At 37.5% G+C, this 27,715-nt stretch overlaps 1 protein-coding gene across 1 annotated transcript; it reads left to right on the top strand.

Moving 5' to 3' along the window:
• The first annotated feature begins 930 nt into the window (after positions 1-930).
• Positions 931-13,580, top strand: LOC132140830 (protein phosphatase 1D-like). Its single transcript, XM_059549842.1, has 6 exons — positions 931-1,550; positions 5,043-5,271; positions 5,372-5,496; positions 6,546-6,727; positions 6,809-7,033; positions 12,207-13,580. The coding sequence occupies exons 1-6, from the start codon at positions 1,088-1,090 to the stop codon at positions 12,579-12,581; spliced, it is 1,599 nt and encodes a 532-aa protein (XP_059405825.1). The 5' UTR covers positions 931-1,087; the 3' UTR covers positions 12,582-13,580.
• The last annotated feature ends 14,135 nt before the right edge of the window (positions 13,581-27,715 follow it).

Genomic DNA, 27,715 nt, shown 5'->3' with positions numbered 1-27,715 from the left:
ATGAAAGAAGTGGTAAAATCTGACTGCAGCTGCATCACATACCGTAAGTCAATGATTTATACAGTGCTTTGTCTGGAAATGACCATTTTATTTTGATTATGTTGTCAAAACACATGCAATAGGGAGGGGGCGTTGATACTGTTTCCTATGCAATGATGTTAGCCAATCATAACAGTGGCTGATTACTGAGGAGCCTTAAAGGACACACCCCTTAAAAAACAAGTCATTTTAGAGAGAGGCTCAGAATGAGGGTTAAAAATAATCATTTTCTCACAAAAATTTTTTTCGTGCACAAAAAAAATCATTTACACTATAAGTAAACCTCAATTATTAGTATGAATAAAGAGAACCACAGTATTTACTATCTGATGCCAGTACAGTTCTGGTGCCATCAGATAGGATCTCGATAGCTCTTGTGTAACACTGCAGTATCAGCAGTTCTGAACAATTATGCCTAATTGCCTGGGAATCTGTTTACTCTTTAAAACAGTTAGTTTGATGGTTTCTACAACTGTTGTTTAGTGTGTTATGCAGATGTAACCTGATTTTATTATCTTCAGAAATAAATGAGCTGGTGTGGTATAGTGGCTGAAACTCACAGAAGAATTTCTCTTCTTACTGAGAATTTCACATTTTTAAGAGCCCCCTAAAAGAACTGTGCACTGATAGACATACTACAATAATTAAATGTATAAGCTGATTGCAAATGTTTTCTTAGAATAGGATACAAATATTTCTGAATGGCTTGACCATTTGGGTGATGCTAACCAGCCAATTCTTGCCCCCCTGAAACAACTTCATGTGACAAACCTGAAATGAGTAGACTATTTTTAGAAACAGTAGGTAGTGTAGTATAGTACATAGTACTAGCATACAAGCCACCACTATAATCCTCCTGTCCAACAGATGGCGCTAATGACCGTTCTGCCTGCATTACTATGTGTCTGCGAAGGAAGGAAGGACTGGCAGCTTATAAAATAAACAAAAGACGAGCTCGGATTAATAAATGTTATTTGACGTTATCTAAAATCTTTTAATCACGCGTTTGCAGTTTTTAGGTTGACCTATCAAGGGCTGTCGACTGGCCATGAATCCCGACCTATCGCTGCGAGTGAGCGTCTTCTCCGATCAAGGAGGAAGGAAATACATGGAGGATTTAACGGAGGTGATCGTGGAGCTGGAGCCCAGCGACGGTAAGAGGGGAGCGGCCGGGCACACCGATCCAAAGTCGGATCAAGAGCTGGTCTCTGAAAGCGATCCGTCGGACAGCACAAACAAGCCTTCACCCGTGACGGTAACGTGGAGAAACACACTGTCCACCGAGGAGAGCGACGGCACGGAGCCGGCTGCGGGGGACAACAGGAGATCGGTCGCGTTCTTTGCCGTGTTTGACGGCCACGGAGGGCGAGAAGCTGCGCTGTTCGCTCGAGATCATCTCTGGGATTTTCTCAAGCAGCAGCGGGACTTTTGGTCGAAGGATTACCTGAAAGTTTGTGCCGCAATTCGCAAGGGTTTCATCGCATGTCATCATGCAATGTGGAAAAAGCTTCGTAAGTCGATTCAAGGCTATTTTCTCATGTGAATGATGTGACGTTTCCTCACATTTATTCTTTTTTTTTTATTGTATAACTAATTACGTTACGTTGTGAATAGCTCCGAGGATATGGTTATGTTGATCGGCAGTGTCATTTAAGACCTCAAAGCAATTTTTAACGATTAAAATCGCATGCGTGCTGGAATTATTCTTAATATGATTAGACAGATATACACACAGAGGTTGCGATTGTGTAAATTAGCTTTCGGACTAATACACTTTTTGAAATTGGGCGCCACACTATCTACTTACTGCAGAAAAGACGAAAAAAAAACCCCCGAATGGAATGGTCTCACTGCGCATGCGCGGAAAGTTTGACAGGGCTGTGTAATAACTGATGCAAACCTTTACACACTGTTAATAAGCAAATGCATTATATCACAGAAACCCGTTTCCACCACTACTGAGTGAAAATATTATTCTGTAAGTCATAAAAACGAGAAACTCATAATTGGGATTTTCTGCTCTATTATATTGAGAAACTGTACCATAATTATGTATTTTGTAGTTTGTACATCATAATAATGAGAGACGAACTCGACGAAACATTATATTTAGAAAAATAAATATTATCATGACGTTCTAATTATAATGACTTAATTTTTAATAATAATGAGGAATTTTCTTATAATAATGATTTAGCATTTTGTAGTGATGCAGAATTTGTCTCAAGTCACCTTCATTTATATAGTGCTTTTAACAATACAGATTGTGTCATAGCACTTTGCAGTATTAAATAGGAAAATAGTGTGTCAATAATGCAAAATGACAATAGTAAACACTCAATTTTCAGTTAAAGGCAGTTCATCATTAATTTCAGTGATGTCATCATGCAGCTCAGTTCAGTTTAAGTAGTATCTGTGCAATCAAGTCAACGATATCACTGTAAATGAAGTGACCCCAACTAAGCAAGCCAGAGGTGACAGTGGCAAGGAACCGAAACTCCATCGTTGACAGAATGGATAAAAAACCTTGGGAGACACCAGGCTCAGTTGGGGGGCCAGTTCTCCTCTGACCAGACGAAACCAGTAGTTCAATTCCAGGCTGCAGCAAAGTCAGATTGTGCAGAAGAACCATCTGTTTCCTGTGGTCTTGTCCTGGTGGTCGTCTGAGATGAACTTTACAGGGGATCTGTCTCTGAGGCTCATCTAGTTGTCCTGGTCTCCGCTGTCTTTTAGGGCTGTAGAGGTCCTCTCTAGGTGCTGAACCACCATCTGGTCTTACTGTGACCCTCTGATCTGGATACTGGATTTGAGGTGACCTCAAACAAGAGAGAAACAGACTAATATTAGTGTAGATGCCATTCTTCCAATGATGTAGAAAGTACATAAGGTGTTATGGGAAGTGTTCCCAGTTCCATTTTACCTAATTAATGCAGCCTAAAACGGTTTTGAATATTGGAAGCATATTAGTATGTTATGTGTAAGCCAGGTTAAAGAGATGTGTCTGCCTCCCGAACAATGTTAGGTAGGTTATTCCAGAGTTTAGCACTAAATAGGAAAAGGATCTGCCACCCGTAGTTTATTTTGATATTCTAGGTATTATCAAATTGACAGAGTTTTGAGAATGCAGTGGACATGGAGGACTATAATGCAGTAAGAGCTTATGAGAAGCTTTCTCATAATAATAACTTAGCATCTAATTTTAATGAGAAACATTATTAAAATATTGAAATTCATATTGCATAATAATGAGAAACTTTCTGCTAATTATTATTGAATGTATACATGTTAGGGGTGTAACGATTCACTCGTTTTCTCGATGCATCGATTACAAACCCTGTCGATTTATATGCATCGATCTTGAAACATGATTTTTGAATCGTGAATCGCCGATCTTGGACAGTAATAGATTCAAAATGCTAAGAATCGAATGAATCGCGATTTTTCTATAGCGATTCAATGCTTTCAAAATGTATACACATTAAATTACTACACGCACGAATTAATGGAGACCTTGAAGAGTGTTCGTGAATCGTGCCTCTTATCTGTCCTTCACGCGCTCCACTGTTTACCGACTGAGACTGACACAGGATTGCGCTCGCGCTCCGTTCGTCTCTGACGCAGCTGACGTGTGATCTATAGGACTCGTGGCCAGTAATGCTAACGTGAAGTAGTTTTACTTTTCTGTAGTTTGTCAATGGCTCTCTGCATCTTACCGACGGAGTTACCGGAGCCGTCGACAGCTGTGTTTATTGCATGGACGGAGCAGAAATGTAAGTGTCTAAATCATACGCACAGATCCATTGAATGATAAATGTTTTTAAACAATGCGGATGAACCGAATATACGAAGGAAACTTTTAAAATTAACCACAGCATTAACAACGACCTTGAAATAAGAGCGCGAGATTTATCTGATAATCAGATGCATCAAAGTAGCGTTTGTTTCATTAGCAAACAGACATCTGGCGCGTTTTCTCTCAGAATCATTCGCTGATGGAGAGGAAAAGTTAAATAGAGATGAAGACGTTTTCACGCTGAAAGAGACGCGATCTCGCTCTCATAGACGTGCCAGGCTATATCTGCAGCTAAACTGAATAAAAGCAGAATTAACTGAAGAAACAAAAAAAAAACACAAACAATTTATTAATGATGCAGTGCTAATTGACATTTATTACAGTACAGAAACTATAAAGTATATTTTCTACCTTATTCTGTGCAGAAAATTTAAATAATTGCTAATTAAATGTAGCCTAGTATATAAAACAATCATAAAATTGCCATTAGGAAAAAAATATATATTACAAATCATTGATTATTGTCCAGCAGTGTATTTGATTTATTACAGCTAATTAAAAGTAATTAAAAAAGAAGATAATTCCTTGTAAAAAAAAAAAAAATAATAATAATAATAATAATTATTATTATTATATAGGCTACATACATAAAATGATTGTATTTGACATTTCTGTCACTGCTGAAATTATGGCTACACCTCTGGTGTGACAAAATGTTAGCTTATACATAATACTCTTTAAGCTCTTTTTTTAAAAACTTGGCTTACATACATTTTTACGTATGCCATGTCGCATCATTAAACTAGCATTTAACAATGGACAAAAGGTTTTTTTTTTTTTTTTTTTTTTTCTAACCTATGGTTCTCTAACCATAAATGCTACTGTAATTTGCCCCCTAACTAAGCATTTAAGTAATGTAGTAGAAGCATTTAAATAATCCCGTGAATGCACTTAAAGAATGCAGAATCGAATCGAATCGAATTTAATTGTGAATCGAATCGAATTGAATCGTTCTAAATTTGCAAAAATCGTTATTGAATCGAATCGAAAACCTATGAATCGTAATCGAATCGAATCGCTGCCTTGCCACAGATTCACAGCCCTAATACATGTGCAAAGCAGTCTAGGTGGGTGTGATGGCATGCTAGTGACATCTGCTGGTCAATGTCTTGCTGCAGTCGTGGTTAACAATGTGTCATTTTTTCTTCAGCTGAATGGCCGAAGACATTAACTGGCCTCCCCAGTACTTCGGGGACTACAGCCAGTGTGGTGGTCATCAGAGGGGACTGCATGTTTGTGGCTCATGTCGGGGACTCGTCTGTTGTGTTGGGTGTGAGGGAAGATCCCGCTGATAAAGTCATCAAAGCTGTGGAGGTCACTCAAGACCACAAGCCCGAGCTCCCAAAAGAGAAGCAGAGAATTGAGGGACTGGGTGGCAGGTGAGATCTTGATGCTTGCTGACACCTTTAAGTCATCAACTAACCAATAAAATTGTGTTTTGGAAGACCAGTTAATTTGCCTTTGTTTGTGTGAATGTAGTGTGGTGAAGAAGTCTGGTGTGAACCGCGTGGTGTGGAAGAGGCCTAGACTAAGTCACAACGGTCCGGTCAGAAGGAGCACCCCGATCGATCAGATCCCCTTCCTCGCTGTCGCCAGAGCTCTGGGTAAACACTTAGAATCACACAATAGATATATTAATTATTGATTAATATGTGGTATTTATTGTTTTCAGTTCTCATTAATAAGTCAAGGACATTGCTTTAAATAGTGTTAAGCAGGATTATGCAAACTGTGTCTCTGTAAAATCCATCACAGTCAAATTCAGTTAAAGGGATAGCTCACCCAAAAATAAAAAAAAATTCTTCACCCTAATGTAATTCAGACTTATAAACCTTTATTCATCTTCGAACCAATAATAAAGATATTTTTAATGGAACATGAGAGATTTGTCTCTCCATTCAAAGTTCATTCCACCAAAACTATTCACAAACGTTTCGCAACAAAAAGTTCATAGAAACACTGAAGACTCTGAAGAGAATGTAATTTAGCCTTTTATTTACATAGAGAAATTAAACAATGCATATGCATATAGCACATCAAATATGCTAAACAGAAGCTGAGTTTAACTTGACACACAAAAAAACTAGTTTGAACATGATTTAAATATGTTTGCATTGCACACAACAACAAACCTCATAGGTGCTTTCATGCCAAGCAAGCGTGTTTGAGCCTCTTTACTATTTTTGCTTTTTTTTTTTTTAGCTGATGGCCCTTGATATCAGGATTTATATATTTTTTCGTGTCTTCCTGTCATTTGGAAGTCGTGGCCTAATGGTTAGAGAGTCGGACTCCCAATCGAAAGGTTGTGAGTTCGAGTCCCGGGCCGGCAGGAATTGTGGGTGGGGGGAGTGCATGTACAGTTCTCTCTCCACCTTCAATACCATGACTTAGGTGCCCTTGAGCAAGGCATCGAACCCCCAACTGCTCCCCGGGCACCGCAGCATAAATGGCTGCCCACTGCTCCGGGTGTGTGCTCACAGTGTGTGTGTGTGTTCACTGCTCTGTATGTGTGCATTTCGGATGGGTTAAATGCAGAGCACAAATTCTGAGTATGGGTCACCATACTTGGCTGAATGTCACTTTCACTTTCTGGGGTATTTTTATTGGCAAAGGTTAAGGTAAGCAAATAATATTAAATATGATGTTCTTCCAGGTGATCTATGGAGCTATGACTTCTATAGTGGAGAGTTTGTGGTTTCTCCTGAGCCTGACACCAATGTGGTGACCCTTGATCCTAAACGGCATCGTTACATCATCGTTGGCAGTGATGGCCTTTGGAACATGGTGCCACCACAGGAGGCTGTGACTGTGTGCCAGAGCCATGATGAGGCTGTGGTACGAACAAATTTATCCCGAACTACGTGATATACTGCTATTTATGTTAATATCTAAAAGTGTGCATTTTATGCCCTACAGGCACCTTTCGGGATGTCGGTTGCACGTCGGTTGGGGTGCCATGCATTGATGCGATGGCGTCAGCGGATGCTCCGTGCAGACAACACCAGCGTAATAGTTATTGCCCTTCCTGAGCCTGGAAAACCCCACCTACCTATGCACAGAGACGAGGTCATACTTAGCCTGGCAGAGGGCCCACACTGTGACCCCGCAATAGGATCCCGCTCCATCACGCCACTCATTAAGGTAAAATTACAAAGCTATACTTTTAGAAGTAAAGGCAGGCTGAAAAAGAAGTACATTATTGTCACAAAACTAACATTTCAATAGTCAGTACTTTCAAAATTTCACTGTTCTCTGTACTTATTTTGGTAACAAATTAAAAACTATTTGAATACACCCCCTTTACTATTACTTTATTAAACTGTTAAAAAATATATTTTAGATAAATGGTAAAACTTTAGTTTAGGGACTAATTACATAGTTGCTTATTAGCATGCATATTACAAGCATATTGGTTGTTTATTAGTACTTATAAAACGCATATTAATGCCTTATTCGGCATGACTATATTTTAGATCTCATAATCCTACCCCATTCTTAAATTGAACAACCTCACCTTAGTACAACCCGAATTCCGGAAAAGTTGGGACATTTTTTAAATTTTAATAAAATGAAAACTAAAAGACTTACAAATCACATGAGCCAATATTTTATTCACAATAGAACATAGATAACATAGCAAATGTTTAAACTGAGAAAGTTTACAATTTTATGCACAAAATGAGCTCATTTCAATTTTGATTTCTGCTAAAGGTCTCAAAATAGTTGGGACGGGGCATGTTTACCATGGTGTAGCATCTCCTTTTCTTTTCAAAACAGTTTGAAGACGTCTGGGCATTGAGGCTATGAGTTGCTGGAGTTTTGCTGTTGGAATTTGGTCACATTCTTGCCTTATATAGATTTCCAGCTGGTGAAGAGTTCGTGGTCGTCTTTGACGTATTTTTCGTTTAATGATGCGCCAAATATTCTCTATAGGTGAAAGATCTGGACTGCAGGCAGGCCAGGTTAGCACCCGGACTCTTCTACGACGAAGCCATGCTGTTGTTATAGCTGCAGTATGTGGTTTTGCATTGTCCTGCTGAAATAAACAAGGCCTTCCCTGAAATAGACGTTGTTTGGAGGGAAGCATATGTTGCTCTAAAACCTTTATATACCTTTCAGCATTCACAGAGCCTTCCAAAACATGCAAGCTGCCCATACCGTATGCACTTATGCACCCCCATACCATCAGAGATGCTGGCTTTTGAACTGAACGCTGATAACATGCTGGAAGGTCTCAATCCTCTTTAGCCCGGAGGACACGGCGTCCGTGATTTCCAACAAGAATGTCAAATTTGGACTCGTCTGACCATAAAACACTATTCCACTTTGAAATAGTCCATTTTAAATGAGCCTTGGCCCACAGGACACGACGGCGCTTCTGGATCATGTTCACATGTGGCTTCCTTTTTGCATGATAGAGCTTTAGTTGGCATCTGCTGATGGCACGGTGGATTGTGTTTACCGACAGTGGTTTCTGAAAGTATTCCTGGGCCCATTTAGTAATGTCATTGACACAATCATGCCGATGAGTGATGCAGTGTCGTCTGAGAGCCCGAAGACCACGGGCATCCAATAAAGGTCTTCGGCCTTGTCCCTTACGCACAGAGATTTCTCCAGTTTCTCTGAATCTTTTGATGATGTTATGCACTGTAGATGATGAGATTTGCAAAGCCTTTGCAATTTGACGTTGAGGAACATTGTTTTTAAAGTTTTCCACAATTTTTTTACGCAGTCTTTCACAGATTGGAGAGCCTCTGCCCATCTTTACTTCTGAGAGACTCTGCTTCTCTAAGACAAAGCTTTTATAGCTAATCATGTTACAGACCTGATATCAATTAACTTAATTAATCACTAGATGTTCTCCCAGCTGAATCTTTTCAAAACTGCTTGCTTTTTTAGCCATTTGTTGCCCCCGTGCCAACTTTTTTGAGACCTGTAGCAGGCATTAAATTTTAAATGAGCTAATTAAGTGGATAAAAGTGTAACATTTCTCAGTTTAAACATTTGCTACGTTATCTATTTTCTTTTGTGAATAAAATATTGGCTCATGTGATTTGAAATTCCTTTAGTTTTCATTTTATTAAAATTTAAAAAACGTCCCAACTTTTCCGGAATTCGGGTTATATTAATAAGCAGCAAATCAGCAGTTTATTCAGGGAAAACTTTTAGTTAATAGTGAATATGTGTTCCCTAATCTAAAGTGTTACCAAATATAGAAATTAAATCAATTATTAATGCTAATAATAACAATTTAAAATAAACAATGCATTAAAGAGTTTAAATATGTTTTCAATTAAATAAACATTGGTTTAAGTGAGAAGTCAGAAATAAAATAAAGAACCAAAACACGTAGTTTAATAGAATAAAGTAGGGCTGCTCCGATCACGATCGGCCGATCGTTAATGCGCATCTCGTCAGTAAAGCCGGTTCTCTAATCAGCGGTAAATTCCATCAGGTGCGTGATTTCACATAGAGCAGCTGTTACTACACGGAGCCATTGTTAACTGAGAAGCTGCGCAAATCCACGTTCACAAATTTCCACAAATTTACAGCTGATTAGAGAACCGGCTTTACTGACGAGATGCGCATTAACGATCGGCCGATCGTGATTGGAGCACCACTAGAATAAAGAGTGTCTTTAGGCTGTTAAAGTTGTTAAACATATTCACTAATTACTTTTTTTTAAAATGTACAGTTATTTATGATTTTTGTTTCATAATGTCTATGATTATCACTGTGTCAATAATTAATAGTGATGAATTCACTTCTGCATTTATAGTGAAAAACTTTTTGCAAAATATGGTCATCTTAGCAGCAGAAAAATCTAGTGATGCCCTGTAATATTTGACTAACTGTTAGTCGAACAGAAGAGTCTTGGTTGACGAAAATTCTATTCGCTGCTTAGTCGCAGAAAAAATCTACAGGATGTGGACGGATTATTAATGGCTGGTCGATCATTCATCGACCTCAAATATTGCATTTTATCTGAAAAATGTTAGTAGCAGCAATTTTATATGGCAGCTCAATCTAATGTTAACTTAGAAAATGTGCGCTGTTCAAGAGTCTGTGTGGATTGTGGAAGCTGAACAGTATCGCGCTCTCTGCAGGACAGAGGTGTCTGTGCGGTCACTTGCTCTTAAAATACATTCATTTTCGGTCATACAGATAAGAGTAATACATCTTTCGAATCTGTAAAGACTCACAATAACAACAAAATATCACGCTTTTGTAAAATAATGAAAGAAAACAGGATGTGCTTTCTGCCGTCTCTGTCAACTTGAGCGTGTAATTCCATAACTCAAAGCCTTACAGACATGGAAAATATATCTATAGAGAGTGTAATGTTTACTTTCAAATGAACCAATTCAAATGGAAAACAAATATTCTCAGATTATCTTATTCGTATGAAACATGCATACAGGTGCATGTCTACACTTTGTTGGTTAATTAGGATTCGCGTGCTTGCAGAGCTCAGTTTTGAGCGTTGTTGAGTAGATTTTGAGTCTGACTAAATGAAATGCATGTAATTTTCCATTACAGTTCTGATCTGAACAGACATATCAAAACAGGTTGTAAACAGAAATATTTGATGCTCTTCAGAGCGCAAATGCAGTCGCCTGTGTGGGTCATTATTCAGTTCTACCAGTACTGCAAGAAGTCTGGTTTTGTCACATTAGAACAATTCCATTACCGACTTGGTACTGAAGTACCGTTGTTTTAGACATAACCACCCTACCACTTCAAGCAGACAAAAACAGGAGTCCATGATACGCTTGAACTTCAAGAGATTTTTGTACACTGTCCAGGCTCACAGCCAATCAGCAGCTTTTAGATAAGACTTTTTACAGAGTTCCTGCTTATGTTAGCCACACTTTGGCTTCATGCCCGCCAAAAGAGACTCTGACATGCTGCTCATCAGTCCTGCCTGCTTTTCTCTTTATCCTCTCGCTCGCTCACTCTCTCTCTCTCTCCTCCGTCTTCCCCTTTCCCGACCGAGGCCTCCACGGTCAGAGCAGTTCCGATGGAAGCCATGTCTGCGTGTTTGTTTGGCCCCAGCGTGTTTGAAGCACAGCTCCTCCAGCTGCTCTTGGCTGTTTTGCTTTGGCTTGGAGAGCTGGAGAGTGGACAGATGTTTGTGTTTTTAATCCATTAAAGTGGAGTGGATTTGAGGTTTTGGGAGGCCGCTTTGATCGTTTTTTCCTGTTTGCTCTTCTGGTGCTGTTATGATTTTGATAGAGGGGAAATGAAAAATACAGAACAAGGCAAGAGAATGTAAAAGGGCAGCCACGATGAGTTTCCCCTGTTTTAGTGATGAAGACCAGACTTTAGACTTGCTTTATTTGTATTTTGTCTTTAAGAGTTGTTGGCATTTGTTTGCAATTTGAATCTTTTCCATTTCTAGTACTTCCTCTGGGATTTTTTTTTTTTACTTTTACTTTATATCTTTTAAGGATTCCTAAATATTACAGTTCTGGCTGATATTGAGAAGATGATAATTATTTTTCTGAATGTAAACATGGGGCAAACAGACATGCATAAATATCCTGTTTTAAAAAATATTGTATGTGGTAATATAAATTGTGTATTCTTAGTTTCTAGTCTTTTTTTTTCTTTTGTTCACCAGGGATGCACTAAATTGTTCAAAGGTGACAGTAAAGATTTTTAACATTAAAAATAACTAACATGCAAAATAAATGCTGTTCTTTTGAACATTCTATTCGTTAAACAATCCTGATTTCTAATCAGCATATCAGAATGATTTCTTTAAATTGTAATATTTCACAATATATTGTAATATAATTGTTTTGCAATATAACATTGAGTCACTTTAATAATTTTAGTAACTCCTACACTACAAGTAGTTAGATAAGTACATTTATTGTTTTTATGCCAAGTCAATGCTGTTTTCCTTTCTTTTTTTTCTTTTCTTTTTTCTTTTTTTTAAAATAAATTAAATACATTTGAAAAGACTTCATAATATATAAATATTCCCTGTAAAAAAAACTTTCACAGCCAGGAACTCCCGCACACTATCTTAACTTGCAAAATAAATTTTAAGGAGTCCTGATGAAGGTCGTGTGACCGAAACGTTGTGTGATTAAGTGCGATCTACCTGGTTTTATTTTTCTACGCACCTATTACTTACAGGTGTGTGATGGAGTTCGTTCACTAACAGTCAGTTTTCTCAAAATGACTTATCCTGCTACCTTGGCATACTACAATTTAAAAATAGCTTTCCCAACACTGGTAATTTGCATATATTAAAATGTTAATGATAGAATCAGAAAGTGACCATATGTTTGACCCTTTACAGACCCCGGATCCAGACCCGTCCTCAGCCAGCAGTGAGTCTTTGCCAGCACTGGAGAGGAGGAACGGTTTGTCAGGAGTGAGTCTGAACGCAGAACCCCTGTTAGAGGAAAACTTCCCTTACACTGAGCTCACGGACAAAGCTGCCTTGACTCTGTGCCCCAGCGAGGGTAACCGGACCCCAGAGATGCCCCTGTCCCCACCGGATGTGTCAAGCCCGGTGGGGAAGAGGCCCAGACGGAGCCCCCTCACCCCAAGCAGCTCCCACCGGAGGACTAGTGAACGCTCCGTGCCCAAACGCAATGCCGGCAAGAGTCCCAAACGGACCCCCAGCATCCCTATACTACAGCCCCGCAAAGCAACCCTCTGTGTCTGCTGAACTCCTCCATCAGACTAATACAATACATTCAGTCTACATCCTGGTTTCTGATGCTCTGCATGGTCACAAGAATAAATAACTGCTATTGTTTGTGTCCATGTTTTGACTGTGCTTCTGTTTCTGTTTGTAGTGTAGGTTTTTTTTTTAGTCTTGTTATCGTGTTTTTTTTCTTTCCTTTAATTTTAATGGTGTGGATGTGAGAGTATATTGAAAATGTCCTTTTTAGCAATCACATTTATAGTAATTTTATAAAAACAAAAAAACAATCCAAGTCAGTCTCTTATAGGATTATTCATTTAAAGGATGTATTTAATCTTTCTCCTTTTAAATTAAACGGCATTATTCATCTCCATCTTTAAAATTTCATGAAATGCAGATTTTCTGAAAATGACCAAATAGTTGGAGTTATACAAAATATATTTTTATACTTATTTTTTTCAAAATACCTAATTTTTTTGCACCACAATGCCTGTGTGCACATTTTCCCTTGCCAGTATACTTCATTGTTTGTGCATTAAATATTCACGCCTGTATACAATGTATTTGTTAGCATTGCCATGTCTTTCTCGTTTTGAGTTACTCCATTTTTGTTTTCAGAGAGCATGAGTTAATTAATCTAATACATATCTCTGATCATCGGACTACAGAGCAAATGTATTTATTTTTTCTTTTGATAAAGCTTTTTGTAAAGTTTGAGGATTGCATGTTCTATCCTTTGAAAATGTCTTTTTGTTGGAGCGTTTTGTTTCTTGACTGTCCACCTTTTCGTATGTATTTCGATATTGTAAGTTATTTAATATCAACAATGTCTGTTAATGTAAAGCAGATAACATCTTCCAACACCAGTTCCAGAGCTAATGTGATGTGTGGTTATGAGCCGATGTTTAGACGAAGGTGTTTGCCAGAGTGTACAGCACATTTTTAGTGGGATGTTTGTTGCCCCATGTTTGAGACTGTCTTTTTGAAGAAGATTTTCCAGTAAACTGTCAAGGTGGATAAGTTATGTTTTCATAGTGTTTTTATTAGGGCTGGGTAAATGAACATGTTATCGTTTAATTGATTAATGCCAACAATTATTTTATTATTATGGAAGTCTGTTGCTCACTGGCTCTTAATACACAATAACCATCAGTGTTGGGGAAAGTTACTTTCAAAAGTAATGTATTGCAATATTGTGTTACTCTCTTAAAAAGTAACTAATTACGTTAAATAGTTACTTTTTATGGAAAGTAATGCGTTACATTGCCTTTGCGTTACTTTTATTTTTAAATATGAGCAGGGCATGAATGTTTTTAATATAAGAAGTTCTATTTATAGCAAATGGAAAAGCCCTTTCACTCCAAAAAGTGTAAATTCACGTCTGTACAGCAGAACACAGGAGAACATTCTTCAGCAATAAAAAACAAACAAAAAAAATGAAGCACAACTGTAGGATTATCTAAAGTCATTTTTGCTTATTAGTATAGTTGAACTGGATCATCAAAGTTCAGCAGCAAAGACATTGGTTAATAATATGGGATTAGATACATTTGTGTTGTTTAACATATTTAATTATTACAGGTTTGTGTTTTATTCTGAGTTTGCATTTCCCTGTTTTAATTCATTTTGATTATTACTTAATCAGTTTTTTTTGTTGTTGTTGAGTGGGATGAATTCATGCACATTCACATTTAGTCTAGAACTACATCATGTTCACACAGCGCACATAACGCCTTTGTCCTTCCGATTTCTCCTATTATGGGGACAGGAGACTTGTCTGTTAATAAATGGGAAAACAAAGTAACTGGCGTTACTTTTTTTGAAAAAGTAACTCAGAGATTTTCTTGTGAATTAAAAAGTAATGCATTACTAGTTACTTTACTAGGATCCCTTGTATCCCTTGAATTTAGGGTGGGCCTAAGGCTGCAGCAGCACTCACATGTAATGCTTACAACTTCATATTTGGAAAACAGGAAGTTTCCGACGATAGCGTGTGAAGAGAGCAGAGAAGCACCTCACTCAGCACAGTGGATTGCATCGTTTTGCGATGACACTAGTCAAACAAACCAGGCTTTGGGGGTCAAGCGCACTTGGGAATGGTTAAGATTGCCTAGTACAGGGGTGCCCAAACTCGTTCCTGGAGGGTTTAGCTCCAACCCCTAAACCACCCCTGAACCATTCAATCGCAAGACTCACCTGAACCATTTGAATTTGCACTGGCTTCCAATAGCTGCTCGCATAAAATTCAAGGCATTGATGTTTGCATACAAAACCACCACTGGCTCTGCACCCCTTTACCTAAAATTATTACTTCAGACTTATGTGCCCTCTAGAAGTTGCGTTCTGCAAGTGAACGTCGCTTGATTGTCCCATCCCAAAGAAAGGCAAAATCACTTTTACGGACTTCTAAATTAAATCTTCCCTCCTTGTGGAATAACCTCCCCAACTCAATCCGAGCAGAGAGTCTTTAGCCAACTTCAAGAATCGGCTTAAAACACATCTCTTGCATCGTTATTTGACCCTCTAACTCTAGCACTCACTATTCTAATTCTATTCTTAAAAAAAAAAAAATTCTGTGAGTACACCCTTTTTTCCCCGCATAACTGCACACGAGTGTCTACCCGCCCGCACCCGCACTCGCCCATCAAGTGTCCCAGGCTGCAAGTCTGCCTGTTATAATGGCCAAGGCTCTGGACTCTGAGCATAACTTGTTTTTCTATATTAAAAAAACATAAAATATTTTTTATAAAAACATGAATGACCTGGCAGTGGCAAAAAGCTTTGGTTTTATATTATATTTGATTACATTAATGTTATTAAGTTGAGATTTATATTGTTATAGACAATAAATATTTTAACTGCTACTAAGGAATACTGCTGTAAAAAAAGCTACTTATTTTTTTAAAGCTACTTACCTGTATTTGTTTAAAGTGTTTGCAAACCAAGCAGCCTTGGTTTGAGTACTCATGTGATATTGCCTGAATGACAGTGACAGTTTGATGGATTTAAATACATAGTTTCTTAAAAACCCAATTATATAAAATTTCAAACACATTTACAAAGGACCTAAATAATTCAAACTGAGAGGGAGAAAAACATGAGATAAGTAATATTGTTTTGATCAGATTCTGCATGTTAAAACCTGTCAAGAGTGTGATTTTGAAAAGTTTTTGCCATTTTATATTGTAATGTGGTTTTCTGAAATGTGCGATCGGTCGTTTAGCTGTATCTCTCCTGAGTAGGCTGTTAGTAATAAAAAATTCTTGGACTTTATGTACTTGAGTTTTATTTTTATTTTTTCACAAGAACTGGCGTGGATTCATGTCATTGTGTTTAACCACCGCTAGATGGCAGTCGATACTTTGTGACTAGAGTGAAAGTCGAGTATTGTGAGCGTCCACTACTGAACAGTTTGGTTTAACGTTTTCTAGAAGGCTTATCTGAGAGCATGAGTGATGGGAGATATACTCCTGACAGCAGCTAAACCCACACCCTCCATAATAGTGCTAAACTGACAAGGACACACTTCTGATCTGCAGCTCCTCTTGAGTGAAGAGTGTGCGTGAGACCGCATGTTTAAGTTATTCTTCGGGAAAAAAATTGCTGAAAAATGTCCTCAAGTGTTAACTGAATATGACTAAAAAGACGTTTTGGGACGTGCTCAAAGAAAAACATAAATATAGACCTAACGTATATGGAGTTAAAAAACAACCCCCCCCCCCCCCCCCGCCTCCTGGAAAAATACAGGTTAGGAGAGAGAGTAGGTTTAAGAATAATCTTTATGAATTCGAATTAGCTTTATTTAAAATCTAAACATGCCAATCCGTCCCCATATATTCTTAAAGTGACAAAAGTGTTTCAGGATCACATGTTCTCATTTAGATGTTTGACTAAACCTGATAACACGTCCCTTTAGCGACATCTGAAGGATTTATTTATTTATTTTGGCTTAATTTTTGACAATAGAAATCTTTTAGTATTTCAGAAATTACATGCCCTTATTTTGATACTTAACAAACCATGATAACACATCATGAATGTCACGCCAAAGAACTATCTTGTGTCGTCAATGTGTACGTGTGTTTCTGCCTTCTCCTTATGGATCACCCCATGTGGATTATTATTTATTTTACTGTCATATTTATTATGAAGACTTTGTATCATCTTCCTTGTTAACGTGCTTCTCCCCTGTACCACACTGTGACAATGAATTGTAAAAAAGTATTAATAAAAATAAAAAATAAAACCAGGGGTATCATGAACTGTAAAAAAAGTATTTATTCATAATAGAGCATTTATTTATTTACTCATTTAATTAAAAATGAATGAATGAACAAATACATACATACATACATACATACATACATAACTAGTATGTTTTTTTAAGGGCATTTGGTTTGGAGTAGTCTATAGTACACTGTTAATTATTTCACTGTAAATTTACAATAAATTGCAGGTTAATAATTGCATGACTTTCACAGCAAGTTACCGTATCATTTTTACAGTAAATAATTGTGAAATGACAGCTGTTTACTGTGACTTCACAATTACTATGCCGTCATATTACTGGGATTTAGCAGTAAGCTGCTGTATAATTACAGTATTTTACTGTGCAATTACAGTTAGTCTATCATATTACTGTAATTTAACAGTAAGCTGCTGTAGAATTACTGTATTTAACCATGTCTATACTGTGATTTAGCATAAATGATGGACCAAACAAAACTGATAAAAACAATGGTTTAACTTTTATTTTTTTAGAAGAAAAATACATTTTAATAACAGGAATAAACACTGTGTAACATGAATGAACACTGGGTAACATGAATGAACACTAGGTAACATGAATGTCTGTCAATATGTGTGTGAATGTGTTTACTGTGTTTACCATTATGTGATAATGGTACTTGAAAAATACAATTTAATAACAGGAATGAACACTGGGTAACAGGAATGTGTGTCTATGTGTGTGCACTGTGCATGTGCTTACTATGTGATAATGGTACTTCACAACGTAGGAGCTGAAAAGAGAAAGAAGGAGAGAGAGAAGAGAGAGTGAGAAAGGGAAGAAAAGACAAAAAGGTGGGAAAAGAGAGGGTTGCAGGTAAAAATACTTAATAGTGCGGAACGCACAAAAAGTATTCTCGTCGCATCATAGCAATAAGGTTGAACCACTGTAGTCACGTGGACTATTTTAACAATGTTTTTACTACCTTTCTGGGGCTTGAAAGCGGTTATAACATTGCAGTCTATAAGCGGGATCAGAAAGCTCTCGGACTTCTTAAAATTATCTTAATTTGTGTTGAACAAAATTGTTTGGAACATCATGAGGGAGTGTAATTAATGAGAGACTTTACATTTTTGAGTGAACTAACCCTTTAATAGCTTAAGTAAACATCTTACTGCATAACTAATTCTAGCTTAAAACAAAGACAGTGTTTCGTTAGTCTGTTCTGAAGTTGGAACACAACTTACATTAGACTGACATCCATTCAAAGTCAATGAGCTTCCTGATCAGTGTACAGACTTGCTGGTTTATGTGTCCTCTCTGCCTCTTTGATTTTGTACCTGTCTCTGGGTTGATGTCCAAGAAGCACATATAAACAAAAAGACAGAGAAGAAAGATGTTAGTTTAATTCAAGTGGGATTAAAAAGGTTTCAGTTCCTAGTCATCACCTTCAGTGGGTCACTGCTGTTGCAGTACTGAGCAAAACTAAAGTTAGCTCAGTTTTAACAAGGTGACATTACTTGGATTCAATTAAACAGCAACCATTTAAATAATAGCAACTGAAAAACATTTACATCACAAACACACAGTCAAGAATAGTCCTGCAACAAAGTAAGTTAGATATGTGTGATTTACCCAGGCAATGCATTTGCACACAACAATTTACATCATTTACACGTACTGTTTGCAGAGGATGGAGGAAGAGCCTGTTGCCAGTCCATCTCCATGTGGCTGTTTCTGCTTGCACTCTTCCTCCTAGAATTATTACCCGTTCACAGACAAAATGGCTCCTAATATCACCAGATGTCGACCTGTTTTACTTTAGAATAGCACAGCTAACGAAGCTCCACTAATTCAGTGATAAACAGATTTATTTTCCTATATCTTTTTTATAATAAAATGCACTTTATTTTTTCTGTTGATGAGACAGACAACGGCTGCTCCGTTTCACACACGGCAGAAAAATATGGACGACACCCAGCTAGCTAACATTACTAATTTGAGATTAATTTATTCCACCTTTGCACAAATCCACAACACTATAATGTATCTAGTTGATCATAAAACTGTCATAATACACACATTAAGGCCACAGCTTACCTTATAACTTTATTTCCCGGTGGTAGAAAAATTCTGTGGGAACAGAGAGAGCGCTGTTAGAGTAACGAACGTTAACTAAGAAAAGCATTAAGCAAAGCTAAAGTTCAATTTTGACGGTGTAGTCAACGTGAAGCCTCACAGTTAATAACTTAATAAGGTACTACTAGCTATAACGTTACACTTATTAACACAACCAATGTCTGATCATTCAAATTTGCGCGCTCAAACCTAGACGCGAAAACAGAAACAGAAAAACATGAAAACAGAACTTAACTAACGCTAATTTGGTTCATACTTTTAAATAACATGAAATTTCATATTAAAAACAGTCATCAAATTGACAAAGTTTGAAATTAAACACTTACCGCACTGAATCCGTCGAGTGAGACCATGGAGGAGATCAGGCCAGGGAGCTCCGGGGGAGCTCAGATGACGCAGTTGCAGCGCGAAAATGACGGAATTCACAGTAGTTTCTTGTAAAAGCCCCGCGCCTGCATTATTTTCACAGTAAAAGTCTAAATACGGTATTATATTGTGAAATATCACAGTTAAAGCCTGTGAAGTGGTAATAATGTAATTACCTGTGAAATATTACAGTTATATATTGTGAAATCCTGGAAATATTTTACAGTGTAAATCTTAATATCTTTATGTAAAACTCCCTGACCTGACTCATTTCGGTAACTATACACACACAAATGTTGTGAATTGTGGGGACTTTCTATAGACTTAAAGGTGCCATCTGTCATGTCTGGCAAAAAAATCAAGTCATACTCCACATTCCATACCAGATGGGGGCAGTATGCCTCAATAAAGTGAATTGGTCTACTCTAGAGTAACAAACGAGAAACGGCATAGTCTCTATGTTCCGCCCCTACCTTCACAACAACTCTAGAGCATAGCTGAAGCCTATAAGACAGCGGTTCTCAATTGCAGTCCTCGCGCCCCACTGCTCTGCACATTTTGAACGTTTCTCTTAGCGCTTCAGACATTTGTTCTATTCGAACATAAGTGCCCTGCGAAGTGGACATCACAGGATATTCAGCCATGATTCCAGTTCGAAGCGAACGTAGCTATATGTTCCAATCAAAGTGCATTGAAGTGTGCAAGACGTGAATTTAAATTGTATTGATTTACAGAGGTATATGATGTCACAGTTGTCCATGTTTAAAGACGCTGCACAGCACAAATCAGTGAATGAATGTTTCGATGTGAGGTAAACTTCAACAGATTTCCCCTGCTCAGGGAGTAGGGAGCAATGAACAATTGGAACACAGTTCATGCACGGAGTTCATTTCTAACGAGCTGATTATCTGAATCAGGTGTGTTAACAAAGAGAAACGTGCAAAATATGCAGAGCAATGGGGCGCGAGGACTGGAAATGAGAACCGCTGCTATAAGAGGACGTTTTGCCTCCAGAGGAACGTTGGGTGATGTCAAGTGATTTTGAAACATGACATCTTCAAGCTACTCAGCTTGAAGCTGATGTTGACCAAGCTAGCGCCAACCAACATAACCAGAGCTGCCAACTCTCAAGCATTCACCGTGAGACACACGCAATTGACTCTTTTCACACGCTTTCACGCCACACATCAATTTTCTCACGTACAGAAAAACCACGAATGAACGAACTGAACCACGAACTGAAATGAAGTAGTGGGCTGTACTTTCCACACAATTGACATCAGGTATAAATACGCCCACAAGCCGTGCAAGTTATTAGTGTATTGCAGGTTGGCTGGTGGTTATGTTGCCCGCATACCGCCTCCCATGGCCGAAACTGGTATTACGACACCTGTCGGGCCGGGGCTAGTAATGCTAATGCTAATTAAGGTTGATATCTCTGCAACACTATAACTTGACATTTTTTTAATGACATCATCGCCCTTATTTCTTCTCATACTTTTGATGCGTGTAGGTAATTTTTTGGATATTTCTACCTCAATTTTTGCACATGGCACCTTTAAATTATTTTTATACTGGCCAAACGATATTTTCTATCCCCTAATCCAACCCTAACCCTAAACCTACCCCTTACTGAAAACCTGCATTTTTACACTTTCAGATACACATCATTTACTATTTGTAATTTTTTTTTCTCTCGTCCGTCTCCACAATGTCAAAACTTTCTGGTTTTACTATCCTTGTGGGGAGATTATGTCCCCACAGTGTAGCATAAACAAGTACACTATCTATCTATATCTATATGTATATCTATATCTATATATACAGTACCCTCCATAAGTATTGGAATAATAAAGATCAAATATGTTTAAAAGATGAATATGCGACAAAACTACAGAAATGTCACATTTTATTATTAGGTCTTTTGACACATAGATGTTTTACCAAATAAAAAGGACAGCAGTTTTAGATTTCATCCCACTATTTGATGTGAGCATAAGTATTGGGACAGTTGAATTTAAGGCAGATGTAAAAGATTAAAAGCTAATATTTAGTTGCAGATCCCTTGCATGCAATCAGAGTCTGCAACACATAGACATCACCAGACTCTTGGTCTTATGCTTTGAAATGCTTTTCTCCAGCCTTTAATGAGGCAGATTCCAACTGTTGCTTGTTTTGGGGAGTTTCTGTCTTTAGTCAATTTGGGCAATCTAAGACTTTACATTTCTTTGCCCTGATAAAGTCCTTGACTGAACTGGCAGGGTGTTTTGGGTCATTGTCCTGATCCAACATGAAGTGTTTTCTAATGAGTTTGGTGGCATTTTCTTGAATATTCGTAGCCAAGATGATTTTGTACCCTTCCAAATTAATTCTGCTACTGCCATCATACATTAAGTCATCATTAAAATTAAGAGGTCCTGTTCTAGAGACAGCCATCCATGCCATGACATTACCTCCACCAAGCTTTGCAGAAGAGGTTGTTTGCTTAGGATCTTTTGCAGTTTCCTTTTTTCTCCACACTTTTGCTTTCCAGTCACTTACTGTAGATAAAGGTTAATATTTGTCTCATCTGTCCATAAAACTCTATTCCAAAACTCTACTGGATTCTGCAAACTCTGATCATGCCTTTCTATTTTTGGTGCTGATCAGAGGTTTGCATCTTGCTGTGTAGCTTCTGTAATTCTGCATCAAATTCTCCTGTGGACTGTAGATTGAAAGAACATCACCCCAGCTTTCTGGAGGTTGTTGGTGATTTTACAGACATGTATTTTAGGGTTCATTGTCACAGCTTTTATGATTTGTCTGTCATCAACTACTGTTTTTTTCTCAGCCAATCAGGTCGTCGTTGGTTCTTGATGTCGCCGGTAGTTTCCAAACTCTTGATTTCTCCATGCCCTTTGTTTTTTCCTATAGTTATAATTGACTTCCTCTTTTCTTTTAGCATCCAAATTGCTTGCTTTTCTTTCAGAGTCGGCTTCTTCGTCTTCATCCTGGTTTGTGTATGTCACCATCGAATGCAAGATTTAGAATGCAAAAGCAATGGATAAAACTGATAAGACACATTCCCTGCTTTTAATATCTGAAGAATTAATGCAGCAGGTCACAGCTGATCACTTCCAAAGAACTTATGCTCAGATCAAATAGGGAGATGACACTCTAAAAGTGCTGATCTTCTTAACTGGTAAAACATATTTGTGTTGAATCACCCAATAATAAAATGTGACATCATGTAGTTTTGTCTCATATTCATCTTTTAATCATATTTACAGATTTCTTGACTCCACAGCAAACAGAGCAAATTTGTCTTTACTGTTCCAGTACTTACAGTATGGAGGGCACTGTATCTCTCTCTCTCTCTCTCTCTCTCTCTTTGTATATACATACAGTACAGACCAAAAGTTTGGACACACCTTCTCATTCGAAGAGTTTTCTTTATTTTCATGACTATGAAAATTGTAGATTCACACTGAAGGCATCAAACCTATGAATTAACACGTGGAATTATATATGGAATTATATACATAACAAAAAAGTGTGAAACAACTGAAAATATGTCATATTCTAGGTTCTTCAAAAAAGCCACCTTTTGCTTTGATTACTGCTTTGCACACTCTTGGCATTCTCTTGATGAGCTTCAAGAGGTAGTCACCTGAAATGGTCTTCCAACAGTCTTGAAGGAGTTCCCCGAGAGATGCTTAGCATTGGTTGGCCCTTTTGCCTTCTAAACCATCTCGATTGGGAAATTTAATTTCCCAAATTAGAAATTTGATTCACATAACCAGTCTGACATGATATAATGAGGAATTACACTGATAAAAAGTGTATGAATTATGTGAGTGCTCTAAGTAATCTCACTATTCTCTGCATTACTTCTCTGGACTGAGTCTCTAACGTAATGGTTATCAGATTTATATCAGCTGACCCGATGGACAATAGTGCAAACTAAGTGAAGAGATTAACCCATAAAAACAATCCCACATTGTAAAGTCCTTATATCTGAAGCCCACATTACATTACAGTGCCTTGGGCCGAGAGATTGGCGTCACACCTGTCACTGCCACAGTCTCTCTATGTATTAGTGCACTATACAGCTACTATAAGCTTTCCTATTGTGCTTGTTAAGAGCTGTTATTATCATCTGAGATTTCAGAACTTGAAGTGATATGTTTAAAATGGCAGTTTAGAGAGCACAAGTCAAGTCACCTTTATTTATATAGCGCTTTAAACAAAATACATTGCGTCAAAGCAACTGAACAACATTCATTAGGAAAACAGTGTCAATAATGCAAAATGATAGTTAAAGGCAGTTTATGACTGAATTCAGTGATGTCATCTCAGTTCAGTTTAAATAGTGTATGTGCATTCATTTGCAATCAAGTCAACGATATCACTCTAGATGAAGTGACCCCAACTAAGCAAGCCAGAGGCGACAGTGGCAAGGAACCAAAACTCCATCGGTGACAAAATGTAGAAAAAAACCTTGGGAGAAACCAGGCTCAGTTGGGGGGCCAGTTCTCCTCTGACCAGACGAAACCAGCAGTTCAATTCCAGGCTGCAGCAAAGTCAGATTGTGCAGAAGCATCATCTGTTTCCTGTGGTCTTGTCCTGGTGGTCGTCTGAGACAAGGTCTTTACAGGGGATCTGTATCTGGGGCTCTAGTTGTCCTGGTCTCCACTGTCTTTCAGGGCTGTAGAGGTCCTTTCTAGGTGCTGATCCACCATCTGGTCTGGATATGTACTGGATCCGGGGGACTGCAGTGACCCTCTGACCTGGATACAGACTGGATCAGGTGTCTACTGTGACCTCGGAATAAGAGAGAAACAGACTAATATTAGCGTAGATGCCATTCTTCTAATGATTTAGCAAGTACATCGGGTGATATGGGAAGTGTTCCCGGTTCCAGTTTACCTATTTAATGCAGCCTAAAAATTATTTAACGGATTTGGATATTAGAAGCATATTAGTATGTTATGTGTAAGCCAGGTTAAAGAAATTAATCTTTAATCTAGATTTAAAATGCAAGAGTGTGTCTGCCTCCTGAACAATGTTAGGAAGGGTAGGTTATTCCAGAGTTTAGGCGCCGAATAGGAATAGGATCTGCCGCCCAAGGTTGATTTTGATATTCTAGGTATTTTCAAATTGCCTGAGTTTTGAGAATGCAGCAGACGTGGAGGATTATAATGTAACAGGAGCTCATTCAAATACTGAGATGCTAAATCATTCAGGGCTTTATAAGTAATAAGCAATATTTTAAAATCTATACGATGTTTGATAGTGAGCCAGTGCAGTGTTGACAGGACCGGGCTAATATGGTCATACTTCCTGGTTCTAGTAAGAACTCTTGCTGCTGTATTTTGGACTAGCTGTAGTTTGTTTACTAAGCGTGCAGAACAACCACCCAATAAAGCATTACAATAATCTAACCTTGAGGTCATAAATGCATGGATTAACATTTCTGCATTTGACATTGAGAGCATAGGCCTTAATTTAGATATATTTTTGAGATGGAAAAACGCAGTTTTACAAATGCTAGAGACGTGGCTTTCTAAGGAAAGATTGTTATCAAATAGCACACCTAGGTTCCTAACTGATGACGAAGAATTGACAGAGCAGCCATCAAGTCTTAGACAGTGTTCTAGGTTATTACATGCAGAGTTTTTAGGTCCTATAATTAACACCTCTGTTTTTTCTGAATTTTGCAGTAAGAAATTACTCGTCAGCCAGTTTTTTATATCAACTATGTATTCAATTAGTTTTTCAAATTGGTGTGTTTCACCGGGCCGCGAAGAAATATAGAGCTGAGTATCATCAGCATAACAGTGAAAGCTAACACCATGTTTCCTGATGATATCTCCCAAGGGTAACATATAAAGAGTGAAGAGTAGGGGCGCTAGTACTGAGCCTTGAGGTACTCCATATTGCACTTGTATTCGATATGATACCTCTTCATTCACTGCTACGAATTGATGGCGGTCATATAAGTACGATTTAAACCATGCTAATGCACTTCCATTAATGCCAACAAAGTGTTCAAGTCTATGCAAAAGAAGGTTGTGGTCAATAGTGTCAAATGCAGCACTAAGATCCAATAGAACTAATAGAGAGATACAACCATGATCAGATGATAAGAGCAGGTCATTTGTAACTCTAAGGAGAGCAGTCTCAGTACTGTGATACGGTCTATATCCTGACTGGAAATCCTCACAGATACCATTTTTCTCTAGTTTTCACAACTGGTCAGTGTCACAAAAACAGTATCTAATTTGTTAATTTATTTAAAAATACATAAAAAATGTAATTAGTGCAGTATAGAGTTATTTAAACAGTTACTTAGTCTTTTTTTGTCGTTTTTTAGGACAGGACAGTCATTTTAGACAGGAAGCAAAATGGGAGAGAGAGTGCGTATGGGACCAAGCCAGGTCTTGGACTCAGGATGCCGAGGCATTATGTTGTCGCTCTGCCCACAAGGATATTGGTGGCATTTTAAAAATGCATAATTAAAAAAAAAAAAATCATCTTTTTTTTGTGACATAATATAAACAATTTCAGGATGATACAACTGTCACAATGAAGAGCAAAACTTCTTGTGGGATCAGAGTAGTTTGCCATCTGTTTCTTTCTCTGTTTCACTGAAAAAAATAAAACATCTATGATGCTATGTGGTGAGACGCTCTAAAACATAATTATATTTTATAAATTAATGAATAACATACTTGTACAAATATATTTGACCTTTTTACCTTTAAATAAAAATAATTATAATTTTGCTTATAAATCATGCTTACTCTTATTAGTCATTGATCCTTATTCTTTTTGCTGATTTCCATAAACAGTAATGGAAAAGCTGTACATTAAAACATCTATCGAATCCAAACCACACTCCATTAAAATAATCATTAGCATGCCATTGAAAATATTTTTACAGAGTATGCGGAGCATTATAGCACTTGTTTGTATGAACTGTCTCAGTGTCCATGGTTTATCCTCTTGCAGCATTATCATAATATTAATGTGCTCTTTTTAATAATGACCATCACTATACATAGCTTTAAATCTCTGGTGAAAAATGTGTGTGTTTGTGTGTGTGGATTTCTGAGGGTTAAACACTTGCCTGTTGTACTGGATGTGCTGTTTTCGACTGACTGCGATTTATACTCATGGTTAGCTTCCAAAACATCTTTTACATTGCTTCATAAATGCAATGAAAAAACTAAGCATCTTCAAGACAATCCACCTGCATTATAGTAATGAAGTCATAAAAGATATAGGCTACTCGCATATGCCTGATTGTAAATAAAAGGGGTTGCAGCTGGTCCATATGGTGGAACAAAATACTGAAGTACTGAACTTGGATAAAATGACAATTATTGGCTTGGCTGAAGCATCCATTATGACGCTGTGCCCTTGTGTATCAACAATAAATACTTTAAACATTCAATAAATTCCAATAGCCAAATCCTGCTGCCTTACCTCCTTAGACGGGAAACACCAGGAGATAGATCTCTGCCTATATCAACTGCACACAATAATGTGAAAAACACCATAAAATGTGAAGATAATGGCCTCTTGTCATGCTGAACGTGCTATTATTTTAAGCGTTAGTTAAACCAGATGTTTCCATTCTCAAATGTTTGAGCTGTAAATCTAAAGCTGATTCTGATGGGTTAGTTTGCCTTCGGAAAATGTTAGCACATTAGCCACCAAACTCTGTTCAGTAACTTCAGTCAGAATTAATATTTCTAAATTCACAATGGATTTGAAGAGTGAAAGTTTAAGCTCACTCAGATAGGAATAGTGAAAGTTTAAGTTCACACACTGGATTTAAATAGTGCAAAAGTTCACAATGATCTTATGCATGAAAGTTTAAATTCACACTGGATCTGAGTGTGAACGCTTAAGCACCATAAAGTTTTATATTCTTTATTAGCTACAATGTTTCTTGTTTTCCAGTTAAAATGTCTGAAAGTGCTTACAAAAAGATCAATTTACTTGAGAAGAGACACATGAGATATTAGACATGTTGTCATAAACTGTGTCTTGAATATAAATGTATTTTGTCCTACCGGACTGGATGTTTTCACTTGTTTTTAAGCTGTGTTTACATAAAAGGTAAAACATTATCTTTGCAATACATTAATATTAAATGTACTTCCTTGATATATTATTCAGAGTTGCTTCTCAAGTAAATGGAACTTCTTTTAAAGATTTTTATATTATTTAAACTTGTAAAACAAAAATACTATTTAAAAACTTTTTTGCAGTTCACACTAGATCTTAATAGAAAAGTTTCACACTGAATCCAACATTAAAAATGTATTTTTTACACTGGATCTGGAGAATGTGGCACAGTTAACATTACACTGGATCTAAAAAGTGGATCCAAACAGCATCACACTGGATCCAAAAGTTGGCTACAAAGAGC

The sequence above is a fragment of the Carassius carassius genome, chromosome 5 (genome assembly GCF_963082965.1).
Source record: "Carassius carassius chromosome 5, fCarCar2.1, whole genome shotgun sequence".
NCBI lineage: Eukaryota > Metazoa > Chordata > Actinopteri > Cypriniformes > Cyprinidae > Carassius > Carassius carassius.
This window is presented reverse-complemented; position numbering and strand designations above follow the sequence as displayed.

Coding starts and splice junctions, on each gene's coding strand:
- LOC132140830 (XM_059549842.1), top strand. CDS start 1,088: ATGAATCCCGACCTATCGCTGCGAGTGAGCGTCTTCTCCGATCAAGGA. Junction 1,551..5,042: donor TGCAATGTGGAAAAAGCTTC/GTAAGTCGATTC, acceptor TTTTTTCTTCAG/CTGAATGGCCGAAGACATTA. Junction 5,497..6,545: donor CGCTGTCGCCAGAGCTCTGG/GTAAACACTTAG, acceptor ATGTTCTTCCAG/GTGATCTATGGAGCTATGAC.